Here is a 17437-nt window from a genome sequence, read left to right as displayed (position 1 = left end):
CCATCTATAAAAGCCAATTTTCAAGGTAATATTCCCCTGGTATTATGTCAGGGCCCAAAGGCATTTTTAGAAAAATACCCTGTTTCCCTGAAAACAAGATCTCCCCAGACAATAAGCCCAATCGGGCTCTTGAGGGCATGCACGAAAATAAGTCCCCCCTAAAAAATAAGCCCTCCCTGAAAATATTGCAACACAGCAGCAGCGACCATACTCGCTGCCTCCTGCACCTCAAAAATAACAAGACCTCCCCAAAAATAAGGTCAAGTGCTTATTTTGGGGGTCAAAAGAAAATAAGACCCTGTCTTATTTTCGGGAAAACGCTGTAATGTGGTTGCGGTTGAAGTCTGATTTAAATTAAACAAATTATTGAACTGGTTAAAAACCAAGAACAGGATGAGTAATAATTCAGTTTCAAAAGCCCTAACAGAACATTTATAAATAAAGCAACATGTGTACTTTCTGTAGATCTAAAAATTGTTCTTAGCAATGTTGATAATAACATATTCTCTACATGCATAATTGGTTTTCAGAGTGGAAACCGGATCCTCTGTTCTATTATCCTGAACCACCATCAAGGCCCATCAATCATAAACTACGATGATGAGAATGGGAAGACTTGCATTCATGTGGCAGCTGCGGCAGGATACAGTGATGTTATTAGTGAGCTGGCTAAAGTCCCAGAATGCAACCTGCAGGCGCTGGATGTGGATGACAGGTGGCCATGGAAACAAAGAGAAGAGCTGTTTGCTTGCCTAACCCACGGTTGAAAGAGGGTTGACTGCTTTTGAATGCAACAGGGGTCCTAATGTTTCTCCTTGGTCTTTTCTTTGTTAAACAGCAACTAGTCAGTGGGATCTCTAGTCCAGGGGTGTCCAAACTTGGGAACTTTAAGACTTGTGGACTTCAACTCCCAGAATTCCCCAGCCAGCTATGCTGGCTGGGGAATTCTGGGAGTTGAAGTCCACAAGTCTTAAAGTTCCCAAGTTTGGACACCCCTGCTCTAGTCTGTCTTCAGCTAAATGGTCATATGGTTTTAATGAGTGCACATATTATACATGACATATTAAGTCAGATAAAACAAGCGGCTTCTCTTGCAATACTGGGATTGCAGGGAATGGGAAGGACTTGTAAAAATGGTCTAAAACAGGGGTGTCAAACTCATATTGTCAAGGTGGCATCACATGACATATTGGGACTTTTTTCCCCTTTGCTAAACCAGGCATGGGCATGACCAGTGCATGACACATCCGGCCCACAGGCCGGGAGTTTGACAGACCTGGTGTAAAACGTGGTGAGCAACTGGCAGCCCCTTTCCAAGAATTCTGCTAAGTTCAAACATTGGAAGTTTTCCTTTCCTGCAACCTGTTGGTTGTCAGAAAATATAGAACAGAAAAGTAATGTGAAAAAGAGAACAAAGGAGCCTGTTAGAAGGAAGAGGTTATCTCCAGAGGTGGGTTGCTCCTGATTTTACTACCGGTTCACTTCACACGCGCTTCGCATGCGCAGAACAATTTACAGTGAATTGTGCACTACTAAACAACATGCCAGCAATGGTAGCAGAGACCAGGGAACCGGTTCGGGGGCGTGGCCAGCCTGGGTCACTGCTGGTTCTGCGACCCAGGCCAAAATACTACTACCGGTTCAGCTGAACCGGGCCGAACTGGGAGCAACTCACCTTTGGTTATCACCATCAAATTTTCACTCCAGTCATACTCCCTGTGGGTATTAGCTTTTCCTTTTGTGCAATTTTTCTCCCCAAAGAAAAGAGGTCATTAATGCTGCAAAAAAAGTTGCTGCAAAAATGCTGCAAAAATGCTGCAAAGAAGGGCATCTATCTAGGTGATCTTCAGCTCCAGCATTTTCATTTTAGAAATCCACTCTTGAAGTTGGTACTAAAACCAACAGTGAATTTTATTTCTGTGTTTTTAAATGAAAAATTACAGAAAAACAATTTGGGAATTTTATTTATGTATGTATATGAGAGGAAGGTGTAAACTTGCAACATCACAATGTAGGATGGTTTAATTTTTTATTTTCAAAATAATAAAGTTCAAATATGTAGTATGAATTATTTGGAAACTGAGATGCTAAGCTAATACAGGCCTGGCCATTCACTTGGATAGAAAGCCCCAAATAGTTTATGATACAGCAAAGGAAATATTTTTATTTAAATTATCAGATTGAGAATTTACATTCAGTTCATACTGGGAATTCAACGTTCAAATGTGGGCAAATGTGGCAAAATATTAATGCCAATACAAAATCCTACTGATCAGTGTCAAATTATATCAGAATGGAAAGCCTCTCAACAAAAGTTGTTGTATTAAACTTGAGGTGTCAAAGAATACTTAATTTAACTCTTTTTGAATCAGAACAACTACATGGAGCCTATTAGAGAAAAATAATGAGACAATTCACATGCAATTGTTAAAAAGATGTTGACCTCACTGCTCCCAAGGAAACCTTTTTTATAGTTGTGGTAAACTGTATTGTTGCCATTTGTCACTGACATGCCTGTGCATTGAAAGGAACTGATAACATGCTCCAAGATCAAACTTTGAAAGAATTTAATCATCCCAACTGATTCTTAACACTTAAACAATTGAGCCCTGGCTCTGTAAATATATGAAAGACCTCGACAGATTGTTTTGTCTTTAAATCAAGAAAGGTTTAATTAATCACAGCTGTCAGAAGTTACATATAATAACTGATATGGCAGAATGAAAGAGTGAGTTAAATCTCATGTAGGAGCCTGATCTGCTAAGGGCTAATATTAATCCCCTTGGATTTTACATGGTCAATTAACCCTCTTTAAAAATTCTCATGACACGGTAACTACCATGCATGTTATGAAAACAATGCCAATTGTCTCACCTAAATCTGAATTTTAAAGTGCCCACTACTGTGTGGATTTTTCTTTACTTATTTTTTCATTAGGACACCTTTGCATTGGGCTGCAGCAGCAGGAAAAACTGACTGTGTTAAGACTCTGCTACAGCTGGGGGTGGAAAGCAGCCCCAGAGATATCAATGAGAATACACCCCTATCATATGCCATCTATTGTGGACACACAGCATGCATTGCACTACTCTCTCAAGCAAACAGGTAGAGTCTTTCTCTTATAATAAACCAGATTCAAATTTTTCAATTCAGGATAGATCTGGAATCGACTTGGAGTTCTTCTAGTCCAACTCCTGCACAAGCAGGAGACCCTAGACCATTTCAGACAAGTGACAATCCAGTTTCTTCTTTAAAATCTCCAGTGATGAAGCTCCCATGATTTCTGAAGGCAAAGCTGTTCCACTGGTTAATTGTCCTCACTGTTAAGAAGTTTCTCCTTAATTCCAGGTCACTTCTCTTCTTGATTAGTTTCTATTCATTATTTCTTGTCCTGGTGCTTTGGGAAATAAGTTGACCCCCTCTTCTTTGTGACAGCCCCTCAAATTCTGGAATAGTGCTATCATGTCACCTCTATCCTCCTTTTCTCTAGACTAGCCATACCCAAATCCTGTGGTTCTTTTCATAGTCATATTACTGAATATGAACACATTGCTGAATATGAATATATTCATACTACTGAATATGAGCATTCTGCAGTTTATCAGATGACTGATTATGCTTTTCATTGAGGACTATTGCAAGTTACCATGCAACGTAATATCTATTCATATTAAATGTTTTCCTATTTCTGCATTCAAAGTTTACTACCCCTGGCTATATCTTAACCTATCACAGCTATGCCAAAATATTTTACTGCCTGGACCAAATGAATTTTCTTTCAGAGTCTCCTTTCAGAAGGAAAATTCTATAACTCATGAATAATTCTATAACTTCCAGATATACACTATATTGCCAAAAGTATTCGCTCACTGCCTTTACTCACATATGAAGTTACTGTAAGTGACATCCCATTCCTAATCCATAGGGTTCAATATGACGTCGGTCCACCCTTTGCAGCTATAACAGCTTCAACTCTTCTGGGAAGGCTGTCCACAAGGTTCAAGAGTGTGTTTATGGGAATTTTTGACCATTCTTCCAGAAGCTCATTTGTGAGGTCACACACTGATGTTGGACGAGTTTACGTGGCCTACCACTTCGTGGTTGAGTTGCTGTCGTTTCCAAACACTTCCACGTTCTTATAATACAGCTGACAGTTAACAGTGGAATATTTAGGAGCGAGTAAATTTCACGACCGGATTTGTTGCACAGGTGGCATCTGATCACAGTTCTATGCTGGAATTCACTGAGCTCCCGAGAGCGACCCATTCTTTCACAAATGTTTGTAAAAACAGTCTGCATGCCTAGGTACTTGACTTTATACACCTGTGGCCATGGAAGTGATTGGAACACCTGACTCTGATTATTTGGATGGGTGAGCGAATACCTTTGGCAATATAGTGTATCTTGGGAAGAGGTTCTGTTAAGTACCTTCTGCAGAAAGTTGGAAACTATACATCCTTTTTTAAATATCACCTTTCTTGGTTTGCTTTTTCTATTCTGTATTCCACTATTGATGCCACCACTTTTTACAGCTTTGAGTGTCAAGGCATAATATAGCAGAGGTATCCAAAAATTTTCAGATCACAGAACCTATTAGTATTTTTTTTTTAAAAAAAGCTTTAGTGCTAAAAAAAATCACAGCACTTATTCTCTCAGAAAACCACATCAAAGTTCTGCAGAACAGTTTGAATAACCCTGTTATAGTGAGTACTGTCAATAACTCTAACTAGGAATATGAAACTGGCATCAGTTGATCGTTATATTTCACAGCTGTTTAATGCACATTTTAAATTGGATTCAGAACAAATATAATACATTGCAGTTTAGAAGACAGCACTTTTTAAAGAATTAAAAGCACTTTAATGTATCAATATTTGCTGGTATACACACACATATGCACACACACACACACACACACATTTTTCTTCCTTGTAGTACCTGATCAAACAGATTTATCAGCTTTTAGTAAGACTTGAAAAGATTTGCAAAATTTATTTAACTGGCAATTGAGTGGCACAGCTAAAAATAATATCTACCTTATGCTCTTTCAGAACTAGTTCTCTATAAAGCTATGATATCCACATTAGCGAATGTTCAGATTTCATTTGCTAAACATAATGAGATTAATAACTCACTTTATAATGGACATGAAATTTGTTTTAGATTAAATCCACCACACTAATGTAATTGTTCTATTAAAAGTCCAATGCACTTGGTATATATTCTGGTCATTTTGTAAATGAAAGTAATGAAATGAAAGTAAGCAGTCTAATTTGGATATACAGTCATCCAAGGGGGGAAAAATGCATTAATTTTCTCTAATTTTCTTAATGTTTAATATGTCTTCCTCCAGTTGAGAAATAACTTTGGAACAGTTATTTTCTCTCACTTCAACTCACAACATTAAAGATGTTGCGAAGAAAAAAATGGAGGAAACACTGCTATATGTATTCAGCCTATAGTGAAAAGACACAATATTAATTAAATTAAATTATTTAATGCATTACTTAGAGTGAGGTTATTTTTTTAAAAAAAAAAAGTTAAAACAAGAATCCCTTGCAAGCATTGTATGGGTAATATGCAATTTATAATGTTGTTGTAATTCTCTGTTCAGAATCATAATATCCTTTTGCTATCTTGGTGGAGTTTTATCTTCACCTGGTTACCCCTTAGCTATTGAGTTAATTCCTGGTTGTCTTTACATGAAAAACTTATTTGCCCACATTTTCTGAACATTAGATGAAAGATATTTGCCTCTGATTTTGTTACTGCTTTTGAGTATCTCTCTTTTTTCCTGATGTCTTTTAAAATATATTGTTTCTATAAGTTATTTTATACTTTGTAAAGTGTTTCAAGATGCTTTTGTACAGAAAGTGGTATAAATGTATATTTAATTATCACAAACTTTATAAGAAATTTATTGATTTAAAAACATTTTGTAGTACCCTCTTCATATTGTGTATGTGTGTGTGATTATACACACACCCACACACCAGTTGTGGGATTCAAAAATTTTTATTACCGGTTCTGTTGGTTTGGCTTGGTGGGCATGGTAGGGGAAGGATACTGTAAAATCTCCATTCCCACCCACTCCAAGGGAAGGATACTGCAAAATCCCCATTTCCTCCTGATCAGCTGGGACTCAGGAGGCAGAGAATAGATGGGGGTGTGGCCCTTTCATAGGTGGTATTTACCGGTTCTCCGAACTACTCCAAATTTCCACTACCGGTTCTCCAGAACTGGTAAGAACCTGCTGAATACCACTCTGATACACACACAAATCTCTAGAAAAGACATTTCATTTCTTTTTTTAAAATACTTTTTATTTTGTTTATGCAAACATAACATGCTTGCAAGACATTTCACTTACATACGTTGTGTTTCTTTTATCTGTACATGTAATTCTTATATAACCATAACCATAACCATCTAACTATCTATCTATCTATCATCTATCATCTATCTATCTATCTATCTATCATCTATCTATCTATCTATCTATCATCTATCTATCTATCTATCTATCTATCTATCTATCTATCTATCTATCTATCTATCATCTATCTATCTATCTATCTATCTATCATCTATCTATATGCAGGTCTTGGCGTATTCAGATCTTTTTCAGTGTAAGATTGAGAGTATCTTGGCGACGTTTAGACAAGGTCCCACTGGCCATCTTCAGTCTGGTGCCTTCAGCATTTGTGCTTGTGCGAGCAAAGCGTGATCGGAGCTGTCGTCTTTCTATAAATATTGGTGGGAGTGTGTGGATGGATGGCTTTGTTGCTGTAAGCATATTGGTTGGCTGTGTTGTAACATATTGATTAGTTGATGGAGTTGATGTTTGCACATTAATCGGCTGTTTCGTAACATCCTGTGTGGCTGAGGTACTGGCTGTGTGCCTATTGTTCTTTTGTGTTATATCGACCTGGGTAATGGGCGGTGTGTTGACATCCTGAGCTCTATTGTACTGATATCCTGAGTCCTGTGCTGCAACCTCCTGGGGGGTTGGCTGCGTTGTAACATCCTGAGCCTTTGCGTTGTAACCTTCTGAGTTCTGTGATATAATGTCCTGAGCAGATGGCTGGGGTGTAACATCCCGGGCTTTGGTTAGCTCCAAGTTTGTGGTCTGGCCATGTGTTCATGGTGTGTGTCAGTTTGCTTTGTATGGGGGTCAGGGGAGGTGCAGCAGTTGGTGATGCCGCCGTGGTTTGGCTTCTGGATGGTTGCATTTGGTCTATGGGATGGGTTTGGGTTTGAATCTGGTGAGGGTGATTGGTGGTTGTGTCCTGTATTGTTCTGGGTCCAGGGTCGGTTTTCATGGCTGTGACTCATTTGTTGACTAGGGCTAGTTTACAGATGTCTGGTAGGTGGGAGGTATCGTCACGTTTATTCATGTTGTGGGGGTGTTTCTCTATTTCGATGGCTTCCATAATTATTCTCTTGTTGAAGTGTTCAGTTTTGGAGATTAATTTGGTTCTTTCCAAATCAATTTCATGTCCTGTTGCTTTAAGGTGCTGGAAGAGGGAGGAAGTTTTTTCTTCTTTTCTGACTGCGTTCTTGTGTTCTGCGATACGTGCATTTATTCTCCTATTAGTTTGTCCAATGTATGTGGCTGGGCAGATTTTGCATGGTATTTCATAGACTCCCTGGTTTTCTAGCTGGATCTTGTCTTTGGGGTTTCTTAAGATGTTGGCTATTTTTTGGTCAGTGCCAAAGGCTGTCTTCATATTGTGGCACCACAGATAAAATCAGCAAAATTCTCCACAAACACAACACGCATAGAAGGAGCACCCATGGGATCACCCCTCTCACCCATCATCGCAAACTTATACTGTACATGGAACATTTTGAAACTAACGCCTTAGATAAATCTGAACACAAACCCAAACTCTGGCTTAGTTATGTTGATGACATGTTCATGATTTGGCCACATGAGAAAGAAAAACTGAGCAACCTCCTCACACATCTCAACAACCTACACCCCAAAATACAATTCACTATGGAAATAGAAGCAAACAACCAACTTCCCTTTCTGGATGTCCTAATCTACAAAAAACCCAATGGCTCCCTAGTTCACACCATCTACCGGGGGAAAAAAACACCAACTGCTACTTAAACGCACAATCCCATCATCACTCTGCACAGATCAACTCTATAGCCAAAACCCTCATCTCCAGAACCAAACACTAGCTGACAAAGACCACCTGAAAACTGAATTACACACTCTCAACTAACGTATCTCCAACGGATTCCAAAGAAAAACAATTACCAACTGTTCTGACCCCCCTTCCTCCTTCGCCCACACAGAACACGCTCCGGAACAATACAAATGAACAAGGTTTATTTCACAGACAGACAGAACGTTCCATGGCAGTAAGCCACCACGACAAAGATCACAACGACAAGACACGAAAGCAGCTATCCAGCTTGCTACGTTTTCCAGACCAAAACTTCTTGCAGGAGTTCTTTGTTGACTGCTGCAAAGGGCGTATGCTCAGTCAACCCTTTTATAGCCTGAAGAGGAGTCTACTGATCAGCAGCTGAGCACCCTTACCGCTGATAATTGCGCCCATGCTCCTTGCGTCTATGGGCGCGATGATAACAGGCGTCCAAGAACTTCTTGCTGATCTCTGATTCACTGTCTCGTGACTCTTCCTCACTGCTCCAAGGCATGACATCAGGAGCCCTCCTCCTCTGGCTCTCACCGCTGCTCCATGCCTCAGGCGCCTCCTGGTGGCCGACCAGACTCTCCAATCCCTGCTCAGTCGGAACCCTGTCCAGGGTCCTCCACATCCTCCTGAGCCAATTCATAGGGACCCTCACTCTCGGAGTCTGGTGGCAGCTGCAACGGCTCCTGCTGGGCCACAACACCAACCTAATCCAAAGGGAGACTCCCTCAAAAAACTGAGACACAGAACAGGACAACTGCATCGCCCGTCTCCCTTACATCAAAGGCACCACAGACAAAATCAACAAAATTCTTCACAAATACAATATCAAGACAGCCTTCAACACTGACCAAAAAATAGTCAACATCTTAAGAAACCCCAAAGACAAAATCCAGCTAGAAAACCAAGGAGTCTACGAAATACCATGCAAAATCTGCCCTGCAACATACATAGGACAAATGAACAGGAGAATAAATGCACACATCGCAGAACACAAGAAAAAAATTCCTCCCTTTTCCAGCACCTTAAAGGTGCAGGACATGAAATTAATTTTGAAGGAACCAGGTTAATCCCCAAAACAGAACACTTCAACAAGAGAATAATTATGGAAGCTATCGAAATAGAGAAACACCCCCACAACATGAATAAATGTGATGATACCTCCCGCCTACCAGACATATGGAAACCAGCCCTGGTAAACAAACGAGCCCCACCCACCACCCAGGCCATTACAACACAAAACAACAACGGGCCTACAGCCAGCACCAATCAGCACCAATCTACCAATCATGATACAGCCACACATCCAATCAATCCACTTACTGAAACAAAGCCAGCACTCCACACACCCCCACCAAGATTTATAGAAAGACGGCAGCTCCGGCCACACTTTAAGCCAAAAACACCAGCCTGAGGATGATGAGTGAGACCTTGCCAAAACATTGCCAAGACAATCTCAATCTTACATGGGAAAAGACCCGAATACAATAAGACCAGCATATACACTATATTGCCAAAAGTATTCTCTCACCTGCCTTTACTGAACTTACTGTAAGTGACATCCCATTCCTAATCCATAGGGTTCAATATGACATCGGTCCACTCTTTGCAGCTATAACAGCTTCAACTCTTCTGGGAAGGCTGTCCACAAGGTTCAAGAGTGTGTTTATGGGAATTTTTGACCATTCTTCAAGAAGCGCATTTGTGAGGTCACACATCAATGTTGGAAGAGTTTACGTGGACGAGTTTACCACTTCATGGCTGAGTTCCTGTCATTCCCAAATACTTCCACGTTCTTATAATACAGCTGACATTTGACTGTGGAATATTTAGGAGCGAGGAAATTTCACGACTGGATTTGTTGCACAGGTGGCATCCTATCACAGTTCCACGCTGGAATTCACTGAGCTCCTGAGAGCGACTCATTCTTTCACAAATGTTTGTAAAAACAGTCTGCATGCCTAGGTACTTGATTTTATACACCTGTGGCCATGGAAGTGATTGGAACACCTGATTCTGATTATCTGAATGGGTGAGCGAATACTTTTGGCAATATAGTGTGTGTGTGTGTGTGTGTGTGTGTGTGTGTTGCATTTGTGCTGATAAATAACATCCGCACAAATGCAACACATATACATATGTATGTATGTATGTATTGTGTGACACAATACATACATACTATATACATATACATATACATGTGTGTGTGTGTGTGTGTGTGTGTTGTATTTGTGCTGATAAATAAATAAAGGGAGACTAGTATAGATTTATTTATTTATCAGCACAAATACAACACAAATATAAAAAGGCAACATTAAAAATAAAAATATGGTTTTCTGCCTGGATGGTTTTCTGTAATGAGCCGAAGGACAGAAAGGGGGAGTAGTGAGCTCCCTCCCATATTTGGGCATACCAGGGGTTGTAACACAAATACATATATATATTTCATATATCTTTTCTCCCCATTCTATATATAACAACCTTTATATACCTTTAAATCATCTTATATTCATTTCCTATTGTTTATTTGCTAGAGTCTATTTTATATTTCTATCTTTTATTCATTTTGTGGTTTGTAATTACTTTTTTATTTTTTGATCTTTCTTCTTTTCTTTTTTACTTTCCTGCTTTTTTCTCTTTCCTCTAGCCAATTATACCAAGGTCCCATACTAAGTAATATTCAGATTCTTCTTTGTCTTTTAATTCATTACATTTCTTATAACCCCAAATATTAATCTGTGGTCCTAACAATAACATACCAATGTTCATACAATTCGCTTTTCTTTTTTTAAAGACCTGAGCTACTTCATCACATTTCTTCCCAGAACAATAAATTATCAAAGAAGGAAGGGAGATTCAGCATGCTAAACCAAATCTTCTCCTCTAAAAAGAAAACAGGGGATTGGAAAGTCAGTTTGAAGGAGAAGAATAGTGATAGATCCCAGAAAGAAGAGACCTCAGAAGTAGATGAAATTATCACCACATTTGATTGCATAATGGATTCCAGCTTTGATGGGTCATCCAAGGAGTACATGAAAGCTACTGACCTTCAGAAAAGAAATGTAGACCTCCAGAAGTACCTCATTTCAGAAAACAATGCACCAGATTGCAATGGCCTTCCACCAATCAGAACACAAAGTCTCCCACCCATAACTGTGAGTCATTCTTTTTTAACAACTTCTCACACTACAATCTCCAGCATGAATATGGATGACTTTGAAACTTGGTCTCAAAAAAGCAGAAGTGAACATAATTTGTCAAGTCAAAGAACCAGTCGACAAGCTTTGGACAGCCCTTGGAAAATTGACAAAAACCAAACACCCACATATAGACTCTGGACAACTGTGCCTTCTGATAATAAACTGATAGATGGATTGTTCCCAAACAGATCCCATCATGTGGTATGTCCTCCCCATCTTCCCCATCTGCCTAACTTGTCACCAGGTAATTTTTTCCCCACTTTTTATTTAGTGTGAGCTAAATGAATTCTGAGTATGCTGAAAACAATTGTATCATAATAGATATAGAGATGCGGTGGCTCAGCGGCTAAGATGCTGAACTTGTCGATCAGAAAGGCCAGCAGTTTGGTGGTTCAAATCCCTAGCACCACGTAACACAGTGAGCTCCTGCTACTAGTCCCAGCTTCTGCCAAATTAGCAGTTCAACAGCATGTAAAAATGCAAGTAGAAAAATAGGAACCACCTTTGCTGGGAAGGTAACAGTGTTCCATGCACCTTTGGCATTTAATCATGCCGGCCACATGACCACAGAGATGCCTTCAGACAGCACTGGTTCTTTGACTTTGAAATGGAGATGAGCACCCGCCACCCCCTAAAGTTGGTAACAACTAGCACATATGTGCAAGGGGAACCTTTACCTTTTTAATAGATAGCAGTTTCCAGATTGAAATGTCCAAATCTTTTATGCTGAAGAGTGATTCTTCCCTTAAGAAATAGGAATGAACTCAGTTTCCAAAGGGGCTTATGCAGTAGATCTCTTTTCACGTATCTATCAACCATTTTGGTCCTTAAAAGCACATATATTTGCCCGCACAATGCACTGCCACCAAGAAAATATGGTTTATTCAATAACGATCATTATATTGGTTTATAAATTATAAATTTGTAAACAAGAAGTCCAACTACAGAACACATCGAACTAAATAAATTACAGTATAGGTTAATAGTATATATGAATTAACCATCTCTTTCATGCTCTCAGAATAGAATTAAAATGAGAACAGTTGGCTTTACATTAAATTCAGATAAACTCATTTATGTCCGTTAATAAGAAAGAGGATGCTTAGGTTTATTTGAAAAGAAGTGGACAAACTTTTCTGTGGCAAAAAAGTTATGAAATGGGCCAAAACTCACTTAACAAATGTTTCACTCAGCAACATAAATTTTGGGCCCAATTGTGGTCATAACTCAAGGTCTCCCTATAATTCCAAGCTAAAAGGTTTAACAATTTTCTCAGATCTTTTGTTGTACAGTAACTTTGATTATTTTATTGTCCATATAATTCTTCAGTTTGTATGGAATACAGCATGAATTATTGAGCTTAATTTGAAACAAAAACTAAAACTAAAACTACATGTGGGACGTACCCAGTAATTTCAGCTTCTGAAACCAGCCCTGTATTTTACTGTTCTAAGAATTAAAGGCAGGATTAAATAAAGCTTTGCAACTGCTAGGAAAGTAATGATTTGTCCCAGCCTCTATTAAGTATATATTCTTTATGCAGGGTAATCATATTTTGCACTAATCATATACTCTGTGGAAATAGAAAATGAACAAAGATTCTCCAGTCTCTTCTCAGTCCCATTCTTTTGAAGGAAAGTTATTTAGGTGTGTGTATATGTGTATAATACTTGCTGTACTTCCTTTTCCTTTTTTTAGGGAAAAACTTTCAGCATACCACTTTAGATATTCCCAGAGTAAAAGACCTAACCACTGTAAGGAACAACTTGGCCCCCATAGTAAAACACGGTGATCAAAAAGGTAAGAGCAATGATACAAGGTATTTTCTTTTTAAGGCTTCTAAGTTTTCCCTTAATGCAGAAAATATAGGATACAGATGATATAAAATATTATACCTGCATATATATTTTTGACTATTAGAAAACGGTCTGAAGACAGGACAGGTCTTCTGCATTTATCACTTGCAGCAACTGACCATCTCAAGTCTATCATTATGTACTTTCAAGAGGAGTACAGGGTACAAAGATTTGTGCATACCACATGTGCAGCAAATTATTGTTGTTGATTCAGTCTCTTCTGACTCTGCAGGATCCAATCTGGGTCGGTCTAATACTTCTGATTCTGACTCAGTCATTTTGTCAAGATCCAGTCATTTCGTCAATTTTTTAAAAAAATTCTTGTAAACCTATGTCTCTACTGATAATATGTTGTTACTTTGGCTCTTGTCAGCCTCTTTTTCAATTATTTGTTCTTGGATTTTTCAAGGTGTTGTCAACTATTTTATCCATTACCTGCCCTTTGCTTTTGTTTACATCATTTATATCAGCTACCAATAGCTTATCATTCATACAAGGGCAATGAAAGCTCTGCGGAGACTGTTGCAATATACATTATGCCCTTTGGGCGTATTCTACAACAGTGGTTCTGAAATTATTTCTCTTCTCTCCCGTTTCAAATAATATTGTTAGCTCCTTTTCTCCCCTCTGCGCCACCTCTCCCATAAATACTGTTGTTTTACAAGGGGTTTGGAAATGGCAGTTCCAATCTGGATCCTCAACTTACAAATAAATATTACAAATTTCTCTGTTACGCCCAGAATATGGGATAACTAACCCCCAGTTTAAGAACTTCTGTCTTAGCCATTTTACAAAACGACATTTTATAAAAAGCCCTTATATTTTAAATATACAGCAGAGTATAATTATAATTAATGACATAAAAATAATAAATATCTAAGGCATTTCAATAATAAACCTACAAAATATCCAATGTGAAGGATACCTAATAATCTCGCTGTATAAATTCTGATTACTAATATTAAACTACAAACCATGAAGTTTGATTAATTAAGCATTCCCTTGTTCCTCTTTACTTTTTGCAGCTTTGATTCTGTGATATAATTAACTACTGGCAGCATATTTTTTTTAATACCTCCAGTTTCTTTTTACTAAAAGACTAGATCATCAACTTTTATTATTGTTTATTTATCTTATCCTAACCTTCCTTCCTTAGTTCAGAGGAACTGAATTTAACAGAATTTGAGGTTGAGGGTCATAATGCTCAGCTTCCTATCTCAGCTGATTATCAGTTAGAGAGATAACAAAATAATAATCCTTTAAACTTTCTCACTCCATTTCAAGGAAAGTCTACATAGATGCTAAATAAAGAACGGTACCTTCGGAGTGATTTTATTTGAAAGTTTGTATCAAAGATCATGAAATTAAAATTGTCCTTTTTACTCTGCCCACATTTGCTGTTACTGCTATTTATATAACAACATGCAGTTAATGCCACTTGACTTAGATAAGAACAATGAAGGGATCTGCAGTTTTTAAGAGTACAGTTGTGGAAAATAAATGAAGTTATTTATTCCTAGGCTACTCTTTGCCATTTCAGCAAAAGAAAATGTAATTTTGCATGTGCTTGGTTGATGGGGGCATTTATTTATCTCATTTATAGGTATGTCCCTCTCATCAGCATTTAATTTATATATATCCAAACAACAGCATACAATCAATAGGAAACCAGGATAAAATTATAAATGTCCAACCAGCATAACCATTTCATGGGCTCTGCATAGTATGATTCCTAAAAATAGGCAACAGCACTTAAGACTGCAAGAATGTCCAAGTCAAAATTATATGGTAGATCAAAAACAAGCATGCAAAAAGGTCAGAATACCTTCCTCCTTGCCTTCACAGAACACAGATGCTATAGAAGGTTGCTAGGAAACCTCTTTCTTCACCAATCCATATAGGGGAACCTGTCTTTTCCTATTGACCTGAGACAATTCCCAGATACCATAACATTATAGTTATGCCTGTAAACAATGCATGCTTTTAAAAATTTAATAATTAGTTTCTTTGGATAGGGTTGTGACATGCAAGATGAGGCTGCAGTTAAGGTGCATTTATTGCAATTATGTTTTAGGAAGATGTAATTAAGATATCTTCCAGCAAGAGTATCAAAACAGAAAGATATAGGTAACTTTCAACTTATGACCATAGTTAGCACCAAAATTTCCATCACTAAATGAGTATTCAATATGACCTATGACTTGCTGTTTATATATACACTGTAAACTTAGCACCAGAGACAAATTCTGTGTGTGTCCAATTACACTTCGCCAATAAAGAATTCTATTCTATTCTATTCTATCATGAATTACACCAATTTTATATTTTTGCTGCAGAAGTGAAGCAAATTAACAAAGTTGCTAAGTGAATCACACAGTAATTAAGTGAATCCAGTTTTACCTATTGATGTTGCTTGTCAGAAACCAGCTGGGAAGGTCACACATGGTGACCATGTGAGCCCCCAAGACACTGCAACCATTGTAAATACATGCTGGTTGCCAAGTCCCCAAATTTTGTTCACATGACTGCAAGTACACGGTAACAATAGTAAAATTTTGTGACCTGTTGTGCCACAATTAAGTGAATCACTGCAGTTGTTACATTAGTAACACGGTTCTTAAGTGAATCTGACTTTCCCATTGACTTTGCTTGTCAGAGTCACAAAAAGTGATCATATGACCTCAGGACACTGCAACCGTCATCAATATGAGTCAATGGTCAAGCATCTGCATTTTTTGATCACATGACCACGTGGATGCTGAAATGGTCATTAAGTATGAGAAATGACCATAAGTCACATTTTCAGTGCCGTTGTAACTTTGAATGGTCACTAAACCAACTGTGGTAAGTCGAGGTCTACCTGCACGTAATATGCAGTATCCTTGCAGGGAAGAATATGGCAACCACTTACCTAATTAGGGGATTGGCTTCTTTAGTTGCATTAAAGCAGAAGTGTCATGAAGGGGCTTTAATTTGTTGTTTGGATTTGGTGCCCTAAATAGGTTCCTCCAACTTGTGATTCTGTGTTGCAAGCGATGCAGCTAAGATTGTTACATGCATTTAGTAAAAAAAAAAAAAACCCTACCTTTTTCTTGCCTTCAACATTATTCATTTCATTTTACACAGCCTGTATTATCTATTATTTGTTTCTGATGTCTCCCTTTGCACTTTCTTTCAGACCAGCTATCAACCAACCACGTTCCTCAAGGTGCCAGAGAGATGAAATTACTGTCCTTAAATTCACTGAGAACTGACACATCTGTTTTGCCACCAAGGTTTGCTACCAAGTCCACCAAAGGAGGGATTTCCCAGATTTACTTTCCATTCTCATTCTTATCACTGCAATCAACTGAGCCTCTGGGAACAAGCAAAGTCCTGCCAGCCATTCCAAGCCAGAAAAGATCCAGCTACACGAGTGAAATGCTTGATCAATCACATTGTGACTCATTCAGTGACCATTAGCCCGGAAGCCTCACATGGTGGAAATGAATGAAAAGCACTAAAAATACTAAATGTTTGCTTTCTAAGCCACTGCTGGAGGGCTGGCAAAATGATATTGTAAAAAGCAGACATTTATTACTACAATTTATTGACCCATTTAATTGTATCCTGTATTGGGAACATGCTAGCTTTACGCAAATAGATGGAGAAACAAAGGAAAGGAAATGCAACTTCATTTTGCTACTTAAATTTTGCTCTAATTGCAAAGTAATCAAACAATACAAATGTGACAAAGCCCAAGAAGTTTTTAAATATGATATTCTCATATTTCTGGTCAATTAAAAGCCTTTTACCTCTAAAGTGTTGTTGATTTCAGTAGAAGTTAAACTTTATTTTCTTTTCATTGCAACCTGAGTAAATAAGTGCTGGGACATAATGAGAATGAATATTGCTATTTTCTCAATTCCAAATAGGCACCATCTTCAACATGACTTGATGATTTAATTCTTTTGCTTGGAACTGTTGGATATTGTGGCAGCCATGAGTTGAAAATGTTGGTGACATGAAAACAAATAACAGCCTTTTTCTTCCAATAATTTTAACTGCAAAGAAACAAAATTCAGAAGTCAACAAATGCATGTATCTACCCATTTGGGGATTTTTCATATAATCGTTTTAAAGGAACATCAGCTACATATGTAATTTATACACTATTCAACTCATAAAAATAAAAGTCTTGTCAACAGACTTTCAACTGAAAATAGATCTG

General features: G+C 38.1%; 1 protein-coding gene across 3 annotated transcripts in view; it reads left to right on the top strand.

The window, feature by feature from the left end:
- Nucleotides 1-17008, top strand: part of ANKRD55 (ankyrin repeat domain 55) — a 42169-nt gene extending 25161 nt beyond the window's left edge. For all 3 annotated transcript variants that reach the window (XM_081943714.1, XM_081943715.1, XM_081943713.1), the window contains 5 exons: nucleotides 531-715; nucleotides 2938-3105; nucleotides 10966-11615; nucleotides 13070-13171; nucleotides 16406-17008. In XM_081943714.1, coding sequence (XP_081799840.1) covers nucleotides 531-715; nucleotides 2938-3105; nucleotides 10966-11615; nucleotides 13070-13171; nucleotides 16406-16689 — 1389 coding nt within the window. In that variant the 3' untranslated portion in view covers nucleotides 16690-17008. The remainder of the gene's footprint in view (nucleotides 1-530; nucleotides 716-2937; nucleotides 3106-10965; nucleotides 11616-13069; nucleotides 13172-16405) is intronic.
- Nucleotides 17009-17437: the final 429 nt, after the last annotated feature.

Source organism: Natrix helvetica (assembly GCF_964273705.1).
Source record: "Natrix helvetica genome assembly, chromosome: 2".
NCBI classification, from domain to species: Eukaryota; Metazoa; Chordata; class Lepidosauria; order Squamata; family Natricidae; genus Natrix; species Natrix helvetica.
This window is presented reverse-complemented; position numbering and strand designations above follow the sequence as displayed.